This window comes from Aethalodelphis obliquidens, unplaced genomic scaffold (genome assembly GCF_003676395.1).
Source record: "Aethalodelphis obliquidens isolate GAN/ISIS:26980383/991018 unplaced genomic scaffold, ASM367639v1 scaffold36, whole genome shotgun sequence".
Taxonomy (NCBI): domain Eukaryota; kingdom Metazoa; phylum Chordata; class Mammalia; order Artiodactyla; family Delphinidae; genus Aethalodelphis; species Aethalodelphis obliquidens.
In genome coordinates this window covers 9,330,947-9,352,170 of record NW_020837980.1, presented here as the reverse complement: position 1 = coordinate 9,352,170, position 21,224 = coordinate 9,330,947, and the positions used below count along the sequence as shown (strand labels likewise).

Here is a 21,224-nt window from a genome sequence, read left to right as displayed (position 1 = left end):
AAACATCACAGACTATTTTAGAGCATAATATAAATATATATTTAAAATTTCAAAATAGATACATTCATTTTATGTCCATTCAATTAACATGTGTCAAACATTACGTGTAGGACACAAAGCAATAAAGGTACAGTCCTTGCCTTCGTGACACTTTCAGTTACAAAAATAAGACATAAATATGGAAAGTGAAATGAATCAAAGCCACATGATTAAAATCATGTGAATAAGAAAGGCAGTAATTACCAAAGAAAGGAGGAATTTATTTGAGCTGAAATCAATGGAGAAAGAATCAGAGAAGGGGCTGGTCCTGAGTTAGGCTTTGAATAAAAAATAACTAGAAAAGATGAGAGAAGTCCAAAATTACAATGCTTAGCGCACAGTAGATATTCAATAAATATTTGCTGATAGATGTTCAATAAATAATTTGATGAATAAATAAATGGTTGAGCCCAAAAGTAAGGATCAGAGAAATGAATGAACAAAATGTATTAATGAACTAGCCTGCTGCTGGACCCATTTCATATAGTATCAAGAAACATTCAGAAGATTAGAGTCTATTAAATACCTCAACTGCCAAGGTAAGAATCGGTTCATACCGTGTCCCTAAACATATGCACAAGTACCTCCTATCCTAAAAAAGCAACCAACTATCTAGACTCCAAAAATCCCTCTAAAACACTTTCCTTAGTGTTTAGAAAGGAGTCATTTATTTACTTTCTTTCTTCTTCTCATCTAAATTGCTGGAAACTAGTCTTCAATGATAATCTTAAATCCTTCTCCTACACTTTACTTCTCAATCCATAAACTTCCCTGGAAATAATGACCTCTGATTTGCCAAATTTGAACGAACACTGCTGTGTAACAGCTGATACTGTTAATGACTCCCTCCTTCTCTAACTACATCTACACTCTCTGACTTTTCTTATAACGTGCTCTCCTGGTTCTCCTCATACCCGGTTCATGCTGACTTTATTACTTCTACAATAGGCTGTTCTACCTTCCTTCACTCATTCCTTAGGTATTGGTATTCCTTGGAGTCTAATCCTTGGTGCTTGAATTTTCTCATGGATTTCCTTTATCTGAATGATCTTATCCAAACTCTTGGTCCAAGTATCATATATAAACTATTCGAAATCAGGGACTCCAGCCTAGACCTCTCACACTGCTTTTGGATGGCCACTCCACCCCCAACCGGCCGGCCATCTCTCCCATAGGAAGTTCAGTTTTCACATTTAATTTAATTCATCATCCTTCTTGCAAGACCCACTTCTACTCTTGGTATTTCGATTAATTTGGGTGACACCCAGTTACCTATGCTATAAATATGAAGTATCCTTGACTTCTCCCTCCCTTTCATTCTCTATGGCCAGTCAATGACAAACTTCATTTAACCCCCAGGTTTTCATTTCTTACTATTGGAAAACCTACCAATCAGTCTCCCAGGCTCCAGTCCTCTGCTAAAGAAATGAATTCTCTGCTTAGCTTCCAGTGGCACTCATTACAGGTACACAATAAATATTCATTGGTTGTATTTAAATTGTAATAAATATTTACTGATTACATACTGTGTGTTAAGGACTGAAAAGTTCAAAAGTGAACAAGAAAGTATGTCTTGACATGGATGAATCGATCAATGGATGGATGGATGGATAAATGCCACTATGATCTCAACCCGGAGTTTTAGCCCTTCAATGGCTTTTCAGTTCCTCCAGCATAGAGAGTCTATAAATATTTCCTTGAATTGGTCTCCTCTTATGTCCTCCAACTACTCACCTATCATTTCTTGCCTTAAAGTTTACTTCAAACTGCTTAAAGGTCCATGTGTACCCTAATTCCATCTCTTGTTTTCCAGCCTCCATCAGGGCTGTTTTTTTTCTGCCAGGAATGTTGTTTGTGTATCCTTTCACCACAACAACTTCTTCAATTGCTTAGTTGCCCTTCATCCTTTAGGATTGGACTTTAGGGGTCATCCTTCCCCCCTCCAAGAAACCTTCCCTGACACCTTCCATCAATCTCAGATTTGAGTTCTTTCCCTTTCCACTCACTTTTGTTAAAATTCTATGCATATCTCTATTACATAACATCTGTTTACATCCCATTCTCCCCAACTAGACTGTGAGCATCCTAAAGCCAGAATTATGTCTTACTCCATCTTTAAATTCCCAGTTTCTAGCATAGTGCCTTGCCCACTTAAGGCTGTTAACTGTTTAATGACTGAATATATGAAGCAATATTCTATTTAAGAAATTAACAAATTTCAAACACAGGAGACCACTCTTCCCATATCAAAAGCTTAAGGCTTATTAATAGAAGAAACAGATTGTAAGCAAATAATTATACAAATAAGGAACAAATTAGTTTTTTTGTACGAGGTTTAATGCAAATAATAATGGTGTTTTAGATCAGCTGCCAGTGATACCAAGGAAGGATAGAAAATGGAGGGCGAAAGAGAGGCCTAGAGTTTAAGAAATAAGGACCTGAAGGAGGCGGTTAAAGAATCTTTTGTCACATTTTTTCACACATCAAACCATTCTTTTCTAATATTCCATAATCTATCTCTTCTGTAAATTTTGATTTTAAAAGCAAAAAAAGCAAAAAAAAATTCATATCCCCTTGGGTATTAAAAGTAAATAACATGAATTTCCTAAGTCTTAAAATGATTTCTGTTCACTAACAAGAAGCCGCTATTATGATGTCATTAAAGCACCTGAGCACGGTCAAGGTGTCTACTAAAAAAGATGTCTTATATACAAACAAAAGATAAAAACAAAATCCTTCATCATAGTGACTGTTTCCAATCACTTTAGACTTTCTGAAATCCAAGCAAGTTGAAATTTGCTTTCAAACAGCAATAAGCTCAGCTATACTTCCTCTCTTATTTTAAGAGGTTAAATTTATAACAAGTCTCCTAAATCATCTTGTGGAACACCAGACGTTCAGAACAATTGATACGGTATACTTAATAAAGGTGAAGGGGTTTCTAAATGCAGAAAATCTGTAAACCCTTCCTAGATTTGCTAAAATAGTATAATATGACATTAATATTTGAAATTTTTTATAAGAAATGCTAACATTGTGTAGTAACTCTCATAAAATAAGTAATGAATATAAATATTTCATATGAATTTTATTTGAGAAAGTAGAATTAATAAATTATCTCTTGTTCGACTATACAGCTATTTTAAAAGAAAATATTTTTAGGAGATTTTTAGTTCTTAACTGTTTTGTCATAGGCTAAATTTTTCAGTAAGAGACTTTTTAAAAATAAAAAACATTTTTTGTCTTCTTAATGTAGCACTGCAAATGAAAACTTTACCCTACCAGACTTCCCTGGTGTCGCAGTGGTTAAGAATCTGCGTGCCAATGCAGGGGACACAGGTTAGATCCCTGGTCCGGGTAGATCCCACAGGCCACGGAGCAACTAAGCCCATGCACCACAACTACTGAGCCTGCACTCTAGAGCCCGCAAGCCACAACTACTGAGTCTGCATGTCACAACCACTGAGTCTGCGTGCCACAACTACTGAAGCCCACACGCCTAGAGCCCATGCTCCGCAACAAGGGAAGCCACCACAATGAGAAGCACGCACACCACAACAAAGAGTAGCCCCCGCTCACCAGAGCTAGAGAAAGCCCGAGCGCACCAGCGGGCAACGCAGACCCAGCACAGCCAAAAATAAATAAATAAATAAATTTATTAATAAAACAAACAACAACAACAAAAACACAACTTTACCCTACTTAATTTAATTTAAAATAAATTTATTAATAAAACAAGCAACAGCAACAAAAACTTTACCCTACTTAATTTAATAGTTACCTAGTTGGCTAGTTTAGTAAGAGATTAATTTATAAGCTCTTTAAGAAACATCTTTCAAAGTGGGAAGACGCTTCTGCATATAAAAAATACAGCATTCCTTCTTCACCTCTTTGCCCATAAATCTAAGGAATTCTAGTACAAATGAAAATTCCTGGATTAATTATCTAAGAAATCTGAGTATCCCTGAAAAGGTGACAATGAATCAAACAAGTCTCCTTTTCCTTCTGTATTCCAGCATTACGACCAAGGCATCATTTAACTATTGCATAATAACTCATTTTAAGCTGCTCAAAGAGAATCATTAATTAAGGAACTGCTTCTATATGTACATCTATATCAGAGTACTATCTAAATCTTGCCTCTGTGTCTCATGAAGAAATGAATGGCACAGAGAAAAGCATCCAAAATGATGAAAGTATTAAAAAGTAGGGATCTGGAAGAGGGGCATTCATATAAGCCACTTAAGACCAGTTCAAATGCTCTCTTTTATTTTCCACTTTTAATATGAAGGTTTAGCAAATATTTCATTCTTTAAAAGCATCTCATTTTTTGACACCGTTGATAGCCTTTCCACTTTTCTGTCTGTCAGGGCCTTTGATAGACATCCTTCCTCCTGGGGTGTATCCAGAGTCTGCGATCTACTGGTTGAGAACAGGAAGCTTCCTAAACCACTCTAACAATAAGCCTATGGAATATACATTTGGGATGACTCCTGGCCTAGAGATTTCTACTAGAATGGTAACTTGTAGACCTCTGGAAATTAAGAAATGTTACGAAATTTTCTCTCCACCCAAAAATGAAAAACAAATAATGCAAATGTCTTGAATGGTCAGAAGTACAGTGACCTAAAAATAGATAAATTCCTGAAATCCTTATCATTATATCACATTCTAAATTTTCAAAATGGGCTGATACATTTAACAAGTAATAATGATATATTATACAATAATCTAACTTCTTTAGAAATGCATAGACTCATTCCATCTAACTTTTACAATCTCCTCATGAAGTGAGTAGGGCAGACATTACTGTAGCTACCTTAAAGATTAAAAAGCTAAGGCACAAAGAGGAAAATGACTTGCCCAAGGGAACAGAATAATACAAAATGGGATTGAGACTACCAAGGTCTTCTGACACCTTGCCTAATTTTTTTTCTGCCAGAATTTATTAAATTGAGACAATTAATAGTTTCAGATTACAAGTCTCACTGATGCTTATTCAGAGCTTAACTCAGATAGGTCAAATTTTAAAGTTTTAAGCCTTCCATTAAGCAACTCAGAGAGCATCAGAATGTACAGACAATCTCTCAGGTGAAAAATGTTCAAAAAGAAACAAATAAATGGAAGTAAAATACCATATACTGGTAATGGAACTGATTACACGAATAATTCATTTGGGGCAACAAAAAAGTTTACTGTAGCATTGTCTAAAACTGTGAAGCATTGTAGACAAACTTAAATGTTCATTAGTGGGAAACATAAATAAAATATGGTGCATCCAGTTTAATGAAATATGATGCAGGTCTGAAAGTATGGAAGAAAGATGGCCATGACTTTTTGTTATATTTATTGGTAGAACATAGTCTATAAAATATTTACCCCCCCATACATTATATATTATGTAGTACATATCACATATATATATCATAGCATATATTATACAGATACTCTCACATCCTGCATATTACATACTGATATCTAGATACAAATAGATGTATACACATATTTATTTATGAATACATAATATATTTATACCTGGAAAATATTTTTACCTATTTTTCCAGTATCTAGTTCTGGAAAAATAGGTACCAAATTGTTAACAGTAATCACCTCTGCAGAGTGGGATTATAGGAGGGTATGAGTGTAGGCAGATAACTTTTAGTTTCTGTTTCATATACTTCTACATTGTTTGAGGTTTGTGTAGTCAGCAAATGCTATCTTTAATATATTAGAGAAAATGTGAAGGGTTGGTATGAGCTGATTATATAAATAGGTTTAAATATGTTCTTTGAAAACAGAGCAAAAATAAATTATTAGTGAAAGAGTACTGTTTAAAAAGTTGTAGCTCTCCCTGCTTCTGCCCTTTGCACTGGCTGGAGTGGGGACACGGGAGCTGGAGAAGGTACCTAACGCCATGAGATAGAAGCCACGCTTTGTGGAAAGCAGTACAATAAATAAGAGAACAAGCCATGGACTTCATACCGCGGAGTTACCACAAGAGCAATGCTGTTGCATGAGTGAAAAATATTCTTTTTCCATGTTTAAGCTAGCATTATTTTGGCCTGTTACAGTACAGTTAAACCTAATAAAGTATCTGATTCACATGGTATTCCAACAGCATGACTTGTTCAGTTCTCATGGAAAACAGACATCTATCATAGAGTTACAAGCAAGATATTATCTTAGCCTGTTTTATTAAATACTTTTTCTGCTTCCATACTTTCCTATCAACATTATGACTAAAGTTTGCCTTCTACTGGAGCTTTCTACAGTGAAGAGCACGTTTACTGGGCAATAAGAGTTGTTCAGTATCATTAACAGTTACATCTATTCAAATAAAACAACATATTGCTCCTCTGGGCTTATACTTCAGTTTGATGACCTTAGTTAGTGTGAGTTTAATACTAAGATGAGATTCCATGTTTGCTGTGGCAACAAAAATATGAACCTAGAATTCTGAGGGTTAGGCTACAAATTCATAAGGTTACATCACATTTTGAGGTCTCTGGTCTGAAAACACAGTGTCACTAGCCAATTTGACACTTCTATGTGATCAAGAACGAGAATCATGTCAAAAAGAAAATACTGAGCTGAATGAGTTTATATTTTAATTGAATGGCAGTTTAATGTTCTTAACTGTTAAAAAGCAAACAGGATGGATTAAAAGATTAGATATAGTTTTAGTCTAATGAAATCTGAGGAATTTATCAAAGAAAGGGCTTTTGCTCTTTTTGTTTGCTTGTATGTGTGTGTTTTGGTGGTGGTAGTGTGTGGGGTGGGGCGGGGGGAGAATGGATCAAACATTGGTTACTAATATAGCACAGTTATCACCTCACAGAGTTATACTGCTTAAAATTAATTATGTCTCTATGTTTTATAAACAGTAAGGCACAATATAAGCTATCATTTTTATACTAAGTTATGACACTTTGTCACAATAAGGACATATACATCTCTCTTTTCTCAGTGATGAATACTGTATTGTAAGCTATTATAAACTCCATTTTTAGCAAAAAACAAAAACAAAAACACTATTTTATTGACCTAGAAACAGCTGTTCCATGAGAACTGGAGGGTGGCTGTCACCATATAATTGTGCAATGTTATATACTTTTTCTGCACTCAGTTCTCTTTACTTTTTAATCATTTCATATTTTTATGTCACCAATCCGAGAATTTAAATGATTGGCTGTTTAGGTACAAAGTTCTTCTTTACAAAAATAAATATTTATAAAGCTCTAAACTAAATCAGGTTTGCCCAACGTCATTGGTTTCTAAGATTTGGGGAGGGGAGGTAAGCGGAAGAGCTGGGCACAGTAATTCTAACACACACAAACACAGAAGCCTGAAGATGTGATTATATCTTCTTTTCTCTGCTTATTTACAAAGAACCTACAGTATGTGATCCTGACGACACATGTTTCCTATTTTGTCAGTTCAATAAAAGCACACCATGTCAATGGTTTTTAGCTTGTGATTTGATGATTGTTTCAGCACTGACTGACCTGTATGTCAGCTGACACAGCTGACACAGTTAAATCAGAAATTAGCATGCAGTCTCCTAAAAATGCCAGACACATGGACCCTCTGCACCAGAGAGATATAATGAAACCCACATGATACCCCCATTAAACAATGAAACATGTGACATTAACTAAAAACAGGAACACATCAGCAAATGTGCCTGAGGAAGTTTATGGTATTTAACTCCTAAACATTAATTTTATCGTGGTATATGAGGAACTAATTAACTGAGAGTTTCCTTTTTTGTTGGAAGCGGAAATACTGTTCAGAAAACTGATGAAGAGTAAGTACAGCATATTTTAAGTTTATGCAGCTTGGCTCATCGACTTCTATTTATTTAAGCTAATCTCAGAAGGCAATTAAATGTTTCAATCAGTAACTTTATATGGCTATTTTATTTAGCACATTTCTGAAAAATTAATCAATGTGTTAAAATGCAGAATGAGTACGTGAATGTATTTCTAGCTTCATATAGCCAAAACAATGACTAAATACATTTTCAAAAAAATCACATGATCTTTTCCAACATGAGCTCTAATAGACAAGTGTAAAATGATAATAAAAAAGTTAAAAACTTGGTGATTATAATTAAAATAGTTAAGAGACAAATGTTTCCGTCAGCACTAAAATACTTTTCTCTAAACAACTGTATTTTCCTAGTCAGAGGAAGTCTCATTTAGGTGTGGCAGAATGAATTTGATCCTATATAGCATGAGTCCCCAACCCCCAGTCCGTGGAACCAGGCCGCACAGCAGGAGGTGAGCGAGCAAAGCTTCACCTGCCGCTCTCCATCGCTCGCATTTCAGTCTGAGCCATCGCTGGCCTTACCACCTGAACCCCGCCGCTCGCCCACCGGTTGGTCCGTGGAAAAATTGTCTTCCGTGAAACCGGTCCCTGGTGCCAAAAAGGTTGGAGACCGCTGCTATATAGGACATGAAATGTAATTAATTGCTGGGTGTGGTTCTAATATAATCTTTTTTTTTTTTCTTTGGTGAGGGGAGACACAGGATGTATGTTTTGCTGGTATTATACTCAGTATCCATCATTTATAAGTAACTTAATAAGACAGACACAATGGTAGGTACTGCTTCATATAAAATCTTATTTAATCTCTGTAACAATTCAGTAAAATGAGTGTTACTAATCCATTTTGTAGGTCAGGAAACTGAATCTCAACAACTTGCACAAGGACAATTAAAGTAGCAAAATGAGGCAAATCAATTGCTTATCTGAATATTATACATATCCCTGTAAGTGCAAGATAAATTTTGTTATAATATTCTGTTCTGTGGTTGTAACATGATAGATCAACAACCATAACTTCCAAGTAAAAAGGTTGTAACATTTAAAAAATGAATATATAATATACGAAGCCACAAGTTCCTAAATGTCTTGGATTCAGGCACCATCAGTGGCTCAATAATTCTTTCCTGACACTCCTAAGACTAAAGAAAGGTCCAACTGCTCCATTTTATTAAGTAATATGTTTCAAACAACTCAGGTAATTTATGTAGTGTCTGAGAGATGTCTCTGTATTTTCCTTGAAATTTTAAAATATCCTGTGTGCCCCTGTGAATTAGCTTCAGCACCCTGGTACCTTAGCACGGTTTGGGAACTACAGTCCATTAGTTTGGGAACTATAGCCCATCTCTAGGGAAAGATACTGTATCTGTAGCTATGTGACACATTCAATTTGACACTTTGGGCCAAACTATCAAGCCAACTCTTTTACAACTGTTTCCTACTATACACAGAAAATGGGTTATTTTACTGGATTTTGACTTCCTGTAGTTTTTTAAAATTTCCACATAAAATGTCTTCCTGTCAAAAATTTCTGAAGCATCTATTAGAATTACGTGGCTAGAAATTTTACACCCAAACAAAAAGGAGAGAGGCAGAGGACTATAGTCATTAGTAAAAAGAGAAGCACCTATTCCTTTCCTTTCTGCCTATAAAATATGTGCTCTGAAGGAACAGCACTTAACCTGAGTGGGGGGCTGGGGTGTAAGGAAGCTCAGTGTTGTGGAAAGAGAACTGAAAGTTGGGGCCAGAGAAATTGGTATTGACGAAACTCATGACCTTCAATCACCTTACCTCAAAGGTCCCTCTCAAGTCTAAAATACTGGGCTAGGGGCTTCCCTGGTGGCCCAGTGGTTAAGAATCTGCCTGCCAATGCAGGGGACACGGGTTTGATCCCTGGTCTCGGAAGATCCCACATGCCGCGGAGCAACTAAGCCCGTGTGCCACAACTACTGAGCCTGCGCTCTAGTGCCTGTGAACCACAACTACTGAAGCCCACACACCTAGAGCCCGTGCTTCGCAACAAGAGAAGCCATCGCACACCACAATGAAGAGTAGCCCCTCCCCGCCACTCACTGCAACTAGAGAAAGCCCGCATGCAGCAATGAAGATCCAACACAGCCAAAAATGAATAAATAAATACATTAAATAAATAAATCTATAAAAAAAGAACTTGCTGTATAAAAATAAATAAAATAAAAATTTTTTTAAATAAATAAAATGTTGGGCTAAAACCAGCATACATATTCAAATTCATTTTGAATTTTGGTAGATTTCTTTCTATGATGAGCCAGCACAAAACTCTTCCTGCCAACCTAAAACTGTTCTTCAGGTGTCAAAGATGTGTACATTTTATTTCAAAAATATCCACGTGGGACTTCCCTGGTGGCACAGTGGTTAAGAATCCACCTGCCAATGCAGGGGACATGGGTTCAATCCCTGGTCCGGGAAGATCCCACATGCTGTGGAGCAGCTAAGCCCGTGCACTACAACTACTGAGCCTGTGCTCTAGAGCCCGCGCTTGGCAACAAGAGAATGAGAAGCCCGCGCACCACAACGAAGAGTAGCCCCTGCTCACCCCAACTAGAGGAAACCCACGCACAGCAACAAAGACCCAACGCAGCCTAAATAAATAAATAAAAATTAAAAAAAAAAAATCTACCTGATACAAGCTTTGCAGTTCACAGGTTCAAGTCTTTGGTTAAGAGCTTAGGACTCCACTCAGATTTTCCAGCAGAAGCACATGGACTGTGTCCTTGGACTCTTCAACCATCCGGAGTATACTTGAACCAACTCATTTGTACATACATTCAGTTTATAATTCAGAATTGGAACTGGCATTTATTTATTTATTTTTAATTTTGGCCTAGCCATGTGGCTTGCGGGATCTCAGTTCCCTAACCAGGGATTGATCCCGGGCCACAGCAGTGAAAGTACCAAATCCTAACCACTAGACCACCAGGGAACTCCCAGGATTTTAGTTATTTAGTTTTTCAAATTTATTTCAAGGACTTCAATGATTGTTTTCTGATTAAAATGAGCTAGTACCCATAAACATAATTTAAAGTTGGGATTTTTAATTACTGCAATATAAAATCTGGGGTGTGTTTAACATGTAGCAACTGAATTGACAATTTTCACAGAACTGGTAAGTTAAAAATACAGATTACTTCATTATTTTTTTTCCCTGAATGTTAAACCAGTGTTTTTACATAACTTTTTTCAAGTTATTATACATATTTAAAGCACTCCATTTAATAATACACCATTATTTTTACCTCCTTAGAAGTCTGGAAGTATTTTTAGACTTTAAAAAAGAAGTAAGAAAGGCAATAACTAGATATAGATTCATGAAGAAGTGTGGTTTCATGCTTGATTTCACTAACAGCAAACACCAAAACAGAACTGAAATTCTGATAATATATCAATGTTTGTAAAGTGACCTACATATTCATAGATAAGAGTGGACTACAACATTCTCTAAAGCTTCCTTTCTATCTAGCCAGTTTGCTCTGAAGTCTCTGGCTGTGCTATTAATTTGTTCTTATATTGTTTAATGACACACTTTCTAGCAGTTAAGAGAAATTCCAGCAACTACATTCTGTAGGTGTCCATTCCACACCGTGTTTCTACCATCGTATTTCTTAAAGGGAAAATACCTTTATTTCCAACTAGAAGTTTCTTTTTTGGAAAAGAAGCTTGATGATGTTTGATGATGATGGTTAGGTTACCCAACTGGTGTTTTTATTTTTTCCCCATTGATAACATTTTAACTTTCACGTGTAGTTTCAAAGATTTTAATTTTATTTATCAAAACACATAGTCTACACAGAAAAATTTATCATCAATACTCTCTTGAATGGATTGATGAAAAGCATTTGAGAGTATTTCATACCAAAAAATAGTATACCTTTCATATTTACTTGAAACTTAAATCAAGATGGATTAGTCAGTGTCGCTTTCATTGAGAACTCCGTGATATTACTCAAATTAAAACAAATGACAGCCAGAGCAGTGACCTATGACTGACAGTTATGGGGGGAATAAAATAGCAAGTCCCACTGAAGAGAGAAGACGGCAAGATTTCTTTCCCTACCTCGATTCCTTTCCTGCAACATGATTATGGAGGAAATAAGTAGCCTGGAGTATGTATCGCTCCCACCCAGCTCCTCGTTCAAACTGACAGTGTGAGAGTGTCAACAAGGGTGGCACTCTCTTTTACTACTGGCTTTTTCTTCCTTTTAGAGTTTGGCATGATGCTTCTTTCAAGCTTTCCAGCAGCTGTAGAAGGCTTATTCTATTTTACTTCCAGGATACAAAAGAAGTGGTATCACTTATAACTTTAAGCACTGAAGGTATGACTATCAAATGGTTAATATATTAGCAACTTTAGGAAGGGAAACATTTCTCCACACCACGTTACGTTAACACTGAACAAATTTGCTATGCCAGCTCTGTCAAATGGGAGTGAGGCAGAAGTGTTCTTGACCTTTTCCAGCCCCCCAGTTATGCTATTGTTCATATTCAATGTGGTTTTCTCTTCAGCACAATATTCGCTAATGGGACTTATGTCTACAGTTGCTTAAAAAATTTCTTTTTCAAAAACAGAACTAGTCTATATGTACATATTGCAGGTGTAGTCTGAGGCAACTGATGATTTTTAAAAGTGTCATTTTTTTTTTTCATTTTCGTAACCAAGGCTATGAAAAACATATTGGCAACATACATTTAATGTGAATAGTAATTCCTTAGGTAAAGGGAAACAAAAAAATCTTTTGTAATTAAAAACTCAGAAATCAATGTAGCAATAGAATTTTAAATTCTCTTCTTAAAATTTAAATTATTTTTAGAATTTAAATATTTAGGATATAAATATAGTCCTTAGTTATAAAAAGAAGTTGGTGTTTCTGGATGAATCAATCTACAAAGACAGTATTATGCAACAAATAATATTAAATAAATACATTAAGGATCCAGAGTGAGAAGTCCATCTTAAAACACAGGAAACCTAAGTCAAGAGAAAGATGTGCAAAAGCCATGTTTAAAACTGCAAAGAGCAAAGTGCTTACAAGTATGAATTTTTATACTCCTCAGTTCAGTTCACTTTTACCTAGACTCCATGGTTGTAATCTACTCACTCACATGGCTTTAAAATATTACATCCCATTTCTTCATTGCTGTATATAAAGAAAGTTTAAAATCTAGGAATAAATGTTAAATATGAAAATTCAAAACATCATTTAACAGGAAGCAGATCTGATTCCTAGTAATGTTCAGAAGAATTTCTCAAATGCAATAAGTGTTGGAGCATAGCAAGATGCTAATGTGACAATTTATTAACATATAAATGAACCAAAGTCTACTGGTATTTACAAAATAATATTCTATATAGATATCTAAAATGATAATACTTTGCTAATTGTTTTCAATGGTATTCCACTTTGATCAATGAAAATATTTCAATTATTAGATTGTTTCCAAAACTCAGTGTATAATTTTGATTTTCCTTAAAAAAGTCATAAAATCACAGGCAAGTAAAGTTGATAAGCAATATAAACAGTTATCTCAATATAACCCATCACTTAGTGTAAAAATGCCCTTGTGTTGTTTGTAATGAATGCTCAATCATTTATTCATTCATTCAACAAATAGTTGAAATTGTACTAAAAGTGTAGATATAACAATACGTGAGACAGAATGAGCACTGGCCCTCATAGAGTTTACAATTAAAGTGAAAGGAAATACACAGGATCCAAAGGAACCTGGAGAAAGGGATCTAACTAGATTAGGCCAGCTTTCCCTGTCTGAGCTGGAAGAGGTTCAGAAAACCAAGGAGAGGGAACACAGACAATTCAAGTCCAAAGTCAAGAAAGAGTATGGTTCGGTCTAAGAACTAAAAGAAGCCTAATGAGAAATTAGGCTGTAAATGTAGGGAGGAGACGGATAATGGAAGGCCAACTGATTCACATTAGGAAACTTGGGTTTACCTTAAAGGGCAATGGAAAGCTATTAAAATGCATATTCCTGTCTTACCTACATAAAAATAAATTGAACCCGAAAATTATATTCATAATTTAAGAATACACCGGAAATGAAAGTTATGAAACAAAATTATAAAAAGCAAATATTGGCTTCAGAAGCATAGAAATAATCTAAGCTCTTGAATACAACATATATCCTTTTCTACACTTTCTGTGTGTTTCCTCTTTAAAATAAAAATGCTATATGGGTGATCTCATTTCTTGGTGTGGCAGGAATATTAAATTGCCTAAAGCCATGCCCTCCACGCACGCCCAAGTGAAAAATCAGTGGTACTTACTACATCCAGCCTTATAGCTGAAGCCTGGAGGAAGGAGGAATCCTTGCTGGGCAGCTGCAGCCAGTGTCCGTTGATCGGGAGGGAATACAGGAATCATTAATGGCGGCAGTTGACCTTGAACCTGCTGAACGTATTAGAGTGAATCAAAGAGAAGAAGTTTTGATATTCCATGCTTCCCATCCTCCCACCCTTATGATATAAGAAAAAAATTATTCAATTCAATATACTGGCATAGAAGCCTGCTAGAACCCTGGATGTGAGGCTACGTCTTAGGACTACTTTAGACAGGAGAATCAGAATACTGAATACTTTAACTGGAAGGTGTTATCAAGTTCACTTTCTAACCTGGTGAATAATTTCCCTACATGATGATATCCTTTACAGTGATGAAGCATCAATACTTCACACTACAAGTCTTTTCTTACTGCATTAATATAATGATTAAAGAAGTATCCCTTAGGTTGAACTAAAATCTCCTTCTGTAAATCCCACCTGTTAGGACTAATTCTACCTTCTAAAACAAAATTAAACTGGTACCATTTTACATATGAACAGCTCTTCATTACTTGAAGATAATTCTCATGTTCATGCGTAATACTAAGGTGTTTTTTTTTTTTAGTTCTTGAATAAAAGAGCTGAAAGAAAGCTTAGAGAGTAATAAAGACTTTCCCCATTCTTTATAGAAGAGGTAACTGAGGCCGAAAGAAAACTGACTTGCCTGTGGCCATGGAATGGGGGAGTCAAAACTATGTCTATGATCTAGTCCCTTGGATCTTTTGAATTCATCTATCCTTTTTGAGGCAATTGAACCACTCGTCAAACCACACGGCCTCTCTTTTGGTTGCCATCTTTAGAATACACCTTAATTTTCTGGTGTCACTCTCAGGATGTAGGGTTCACATCAGTAAATAAATAATCTAATACAATGGAATCACTATTTTCTTTTAATTGAACAGTAATTTCTAGAAATATAAACTAATGCAGTCATTTCTGCAGCTTTGTCACATTGTTACTAATGCAGAGGTTGTCATTTACTAAAATACCTAGGATTTTTTTCCAAATATTTAAGCAAGATTTCTCTGGTGGACATGGTTATTGGTTAGTGTTTGTCAGAGAACATACGAATGAGAATTTAGGATCCTGATAAAGATCACATCTGACACTTTATTCTCCTTTACTATTTCTTGCTCACATTAAGTCAGTTATTTGGAAAATAAACAAATAAATATTTCATGAACACATACTGTGTATAAGAAAATGAGCTAGGTAGTACAGACATAATAGTAAACAAAACAAACAAGATCTTATGCCCATGGAGCTTACATTACAGTGGGGATAATGGTTAAAAGTAAAACAAACACATGTACAAACAAACAAACAAACAAACAATTCAGTCGCTAACCTTAACAGCAACTCTGAAATATCTCCGGACTTGTTTTCCCTTTCTCTCACTGGCATTCACATTCTTAGACACATGATTCTGATAATTCTCATAATTTCTCACTTTAAAGGTCCACCTTCACTTTCTCCACCGTTTCATCTTTCATAGTAAACCTCTGAGGTATTTCTGAGATTTTGGTGTGTGTGTGTGTGTGTATGTGCATGCGTGCGCACGCGCGCGTGTTGAGGGGGCAGAGGAGGGGATGAGAGAGAGAGAGAAGGAGGAAGGGTGAGGGGAGAGAAAGAGAGACAGAGAGACAGCCAGCCAGCCAGCCAGGCAAACAGAGAAACAAGCACTGTAAGAATGAGGAATCTGTTTTCAGAAATGACTCCAAATTGCAAAGTATTTCTTTTAACCAAAAGGATTTTAAACCTATCACTGCCACCAGAGTGAAACTAAAAGTGAACAACACAACCAGGAAAACAAAAAGAGAATGTTTTAAGGTTAGAACTGAAGGTTAAAAAGCTTATATCACTACAGCCCACATTTTCTGAACATACTGGAGAAAAGATAAACTTTATGGAGACACCAATGGAAAACAACTGACTGAAGTCTCAAAAATTAGAAAGTGCATATCGAGCAAGTATGTAGGAAAAAGTGGCCTGAAACAAGAGGGAGATGTTTGAAGGCAAAACAGCATGGGCGCTAGTTCTGTGTAAGAAGAGGACGCTGACCAGAATAACAAGCAAACCAAGAAACAACAAACTAGCCACGCTGGTTAGGGGTTATCACTAGCTACTATGTATCCTTTACATTTCATCGTGAGTTATTATATTTTATATAGTGCATCTCCTCCTTTCTAAGACACCATTGGTTATACAATGTGTAAGATGGTTATAAATTTAATAAGAGCACTTTAGAGGGAAGAAGAAAGGAATTTCAAATGAAACACATACAAGGGTTGTAAGAGTCATCCAAACTTCAGAGACCTTAAAATTTGGGAAAAATAACTTCTACAATTGCAGAAACAATAGCTTCTTATTTTAGTGCAGTAGTTCTTAAACTTGAAACTATATTTTAGAATCACCTGGCAAGCTCTGAAAAACTCTCAATGCCCAGACTGTTTCCTAGACAACGGGGGTGAATTAAATCTGAATCAACAGGGGTGGGACCCAGCCATCAGCATTTTTTAACGTTCCCCTGATGATTCCAGTGTGCATCCAGGTTTGAGAAGAGCTGTCTTAAAGAATGCTGAAGTCACTGTCAACAAATCTTTTTGTCTTCTTCATATTTTGCCTTGAGTTACAAAGGACTTTCAGGTATATAAGTAGTTGAAGGGAGACTCTGCCTATTACAGGTCTGGTGCTCACAGGACATTAAACTATATTCCTCATAGAGTTCCTTCTAAATGAGTCTTGTATCTGTATTTCACCTGCTCCTCTTCTGAAAAGCTTTTGATGGTTGCTTTTACTTAGAGAATAATGACCCAATCCCTTCACATGGTATTCAGGATTCTTCACAATTTGTTCCTAGTTCATCTTTCCAGGTATTTCTGCTGCCCTCCTTCAGATATTCTGTACTTCTGCCTCAATGGGTCATGAAGGGTTCCTTGCATACTAGGTATTTTTCCACGCTCGAACAGGCTCAAAAGTATCTTCTCCTCTGTTTTTAGTAATTTCTCTTTTTCTTTTCTTCTTGGCGAAATTCTACTTATTTTTCAAAGGCTTCTGAGACCCACATAATGTCTTGGCCTGTGAAGCACTTCTTTCTTATGGTGCCAATTTTCAGGCAGAAAGAACTGTTACTTCTTTGACCTCATAAAGCTAACACAATACTTACTGTATTGAATAATAGTTACTTGTATAAGTTGAGCCTCCCTTATGAGCTATGAACTTATTTAGGAAAGAGGCTGTAACTTATTTATTATTGTAACTCTAGCGCTTACAGCAGCAGCTGAAATTATTATATGAATTGATAATTCATAAATAAAGAAGAACAATGTATTATATAGTCCTGTCTGTAATTACATCTTCGTGCCCCACCTCCAAATGTCCACAAAAGGCCTGTGGAAAACGAAGTTCTTTAACGACCAGGAAGGAATTCAATTTCACTGGAGAAAAATGGCAGCATGAAATACCAGCTGCTTTGTGCTCCTATTCTTAATGTATAGATAAAAGGTCATATACATCACGATAAATCCATGATTCTTAGAATTATGCATGCATGAAGAAATAGAAAAGTAATACAGAAATACTGGAAATTTATTACATACTTCTGTAATGGACAGATATGCCTGCCTATCATGTTCTAATAACATGATGTTTTAATTATAAAAGCTTTGCTTTTACAGTACTCTATCATTACTATTTTCTTTTTTCAAACGTTTCCCGGCTTTATTTACATTTATTTTTCCACGATAATTTTAGGACATGGAATTTCTCTTTGAATTCATTAACCTAATGGCTTGATGGCCAATAACAGGTTATATCTTTTATTCAAATCTTCTTTTGCTTCATATACTTATTGTAGTTTTCTTGGTAATTTTATTTGTAAGGTTTTTAAAAAATACTTTTCTTGCTGTCGTAAAGTTAATGTGTTCTTGTTATATTATTTAACTGGTTGTTGCATGTACATAAGTCTATCTACTTGTGTGTCACAGCTTTTACCCAGGTAACTCATTCATACTCTAATAATTTATAATAATTTTTCAGGTAAAAAATTTAGTATTTTAAGAATAAATTGCAATAAATTCTGGGGCTTTGAAAAATCTGTGTATTTTATTATGATTATTAAAAAACATTTTGCTTTAGTTATTTAAAAAAAAATTTTTTTTAATTTATTTTTGCCTGAATGAGGTCTTTGTTGCTGCACGCAGGTTTTCTTTAGTTGCGTTGAGCAGGGACTACTCTTCATTGCAGTGCATGGGCTTCTTATTGTGGTGGCTTCTCTTGTTGCGGAGCACAGGCTCTAGACGCATGGGCTTCAGTAGTTGTGGCACATGGGCTCGGTAGTTGTGGCATGCAGGCTCTACAGCACAGGCTCAGTAGCTGTGGCACATGGGCTTAGTTACTCCGCAGCATGTGGGATCTTCACGGACCAGGGCTTGAACCCATGTCCCCCGCATTGGCAGGTGGATTCTTAACCACTGCGCCACCAGGGAAGCCCCTGCTTTAATACTGTAACTTGTTTTAGTGTCTGAATTTTCCAAGATCCACAAATGTAGAATTACACTTTTAAGGCTGAGAGAGCCTAGAGATTATCTGGCATAACACAATCATTGTGCTGATAAAGAAATGAGACTTAGCTTGGCCGTATAAATTGTTCAAGATCCCACATTTAGCTAAGAGCAAAGTTAACACTGAAGCTACATCTCCTAACAATCTAGTACTCTGTTCCAACACTTGGGAAAAATTGGGGGTGGGGAGCACGAGGAATTACAAGGGAGAGGAAGAACTAAAATGAAAAATAAGCCTAATTTCATAGTCCCAATGATGTGTTTATTTTAGAATAGCATAGGAAAAATTACAGAGCATTGTAGTAATATTCAGAATAAAGTAAACAGTAAAATATATTCAAAATGTGTGGTTAATTCATCTATGCAACTAAAAACACATTTCAAAAACAGTTGATCCTCATTATTTGCAGATTCCGTATTTGCCAATTTGCCTACTCAATAAGATTTACTTGTATCCTTCCCAAATTTACTTGTACTAGAGCTTTTGTGGTCACTCACAGACCTGTGCAAAGTAGCAAGAAATTTTGGTGATTTTTGCTGTTTAAAATGCACATAGAATCAATAATAAATATTAATAAGGTGTCTTTAAACAGAAACACACATAAAACAAGGCTATGTATTGATCAGTTGATGAAAATAGTGTGACCAAAGCTCTCAGGAGCCTAACTTTGTGTTTCGTCCAGGAGCAAAATCGTTCAGTATTTGATAATTCAGTGTTCATGGCAACTTTATAGGACATAACTAGCACAAATAATGAGCACCAACTGTATTACTGCTGTATCTTAAGTAATTTTTAGTTCCTTGATGCTGAAAATTAGCCCACCTTTGGGAGAAAAGGACGTATCACATCAAAACAGTATAATGTTTCCTGGATAAATTCTAAAACAAATTTGTTATAATGTTAGTATTTCATTCTCATATTTGCCAGTGTTGACCATTTCCAAATCCTATTCACTGTTAACTTCACTTATTTTCTTTTACTTAATGGATGAATTCCCTTAAAGCTCCTAATTAAGGTTTAAAATGTGTGACATTTGTAATTAAGTTTCAACAAAATACTTTTGTCACAAAATTTTGGTCTTTTTAATGGGGTCAGGTTATTCACAAGTTTGAATAACTCACAACAAATTTAAGATGCTACTTCCTATACTTTTTAAACTTTAAGATAGAATATTACGTTTTAACACTTTTTATAATTCTACCACATAGATAGTACATGTAATCTTGCCCTCTAAAATTTTATGAATCCAACACAATTATCCAACACACATTAGCACACTTGTAAAAGAACAAGTAAATACTTATCAATTATTCATAGTTAAATATTTTATATTTTATGTAAATATTCTATTCAAAACCCTTCAGTGGTTCCCTGAAACTATTTAATATATCAAGTAGATATTTAAGATTATTAATTTAGCTTCCAGTCCCATGGGTCTGTTTATTATTCATTCAATCAACATTTTTACTAACTAGAATGTATACTTTTTTGGTAACCAGGAATACAAAGATGAATTCACATACAATGCCTGCTCTCCAGAAGCTCTAAGTCTGGTCGGACAAATGGATAGATAATTAGAATACACTGCCATTAGTTCAACAATAGACACTTGTATGGGATACTATGGAAGCACAAACGAGAGACTCCTAACACAGCCAGAAGAAGTCAAGGCAGGCCTCATAGAGATAGGTCCAGCAGGTGTAGGGTCTGAATGGATAAGTAGGAGTTAGCCAGGCAAAGAGGTGGGAGTGTGAAAAAAGAATTCCAAGCAGATGGGAGAAAAAATGAGCAAATTATCAGGGACAAGAAAAAAATATCATGTGAGGGGGAAACCACCAAGCAGTGTAGAACAGCAAAAAATGTAAGTGAGAAGCAGTGTTAGAAAGTCTGCCTGAATCAGTCTGTGTTTCACTGTGAGACACTTGAGATTCCCCCTGTAGGCTCTGGGGACCATTTAAGTAGGTTAGGTGGTATACTCTGGTGGGCATAGGGAGAAAAGATTTGAGAGGCAAAGCGTGGAGACTAGGTACATGTTGATGTTGGGGGAGGCTATAAATGTGTGGGTATATGAGAAATCTCTGTACCTAAAAAAAAAAGAAACTATATACGTAAGAAAAGGAGAAGAGGACAGAGTCACGATAACTTTCAGGTGTCTAGTTTATATAACTATTTATACTGGTATGAAACAACAACAAAAAAACATACAGGGGTAGTGACAGATTTCATGGAAGGATATGAATATGGTTCTGAACACATGTGTTTGAGGAACCTAAATAATGTTCCATTGGAGATACCTTACTAGCAGACTGATACTGCAGTCTGAAGCTACTGAAGAGATTTTTAGAGGCTATGGTTTGGGAGATCACTTGTTGATGAGAGTGAACTAGATAATCTAAAGAGGGTTTGAAGGATAAAGAGAAGACAG

General features: G+C 35.7%; 1 protein-coding gene across 1 annotated transcript in view; it reads right to left on the bottom strand.

The window, feature by feature from the left end:
* Positions 1 to 21,224, bottom strand: part of SOX5 (SRY-box transcription factor 5) — a 399,232-nt gene that overhangs the window by 121,103 nt on the left and 256,905 nt on the right. Inside the window, exon 7 of the mRNA XM_027129433.1 lies at positions 14,183 to 14,303. Within this exon, the coding sequence (XP_026985234.1) occupies positions 14,183 to 14,303 (121 nt within the window). The remainder of the gene's footprint in view (positions 1 to 14,182; positions 14,304 to 21,224) is intronic.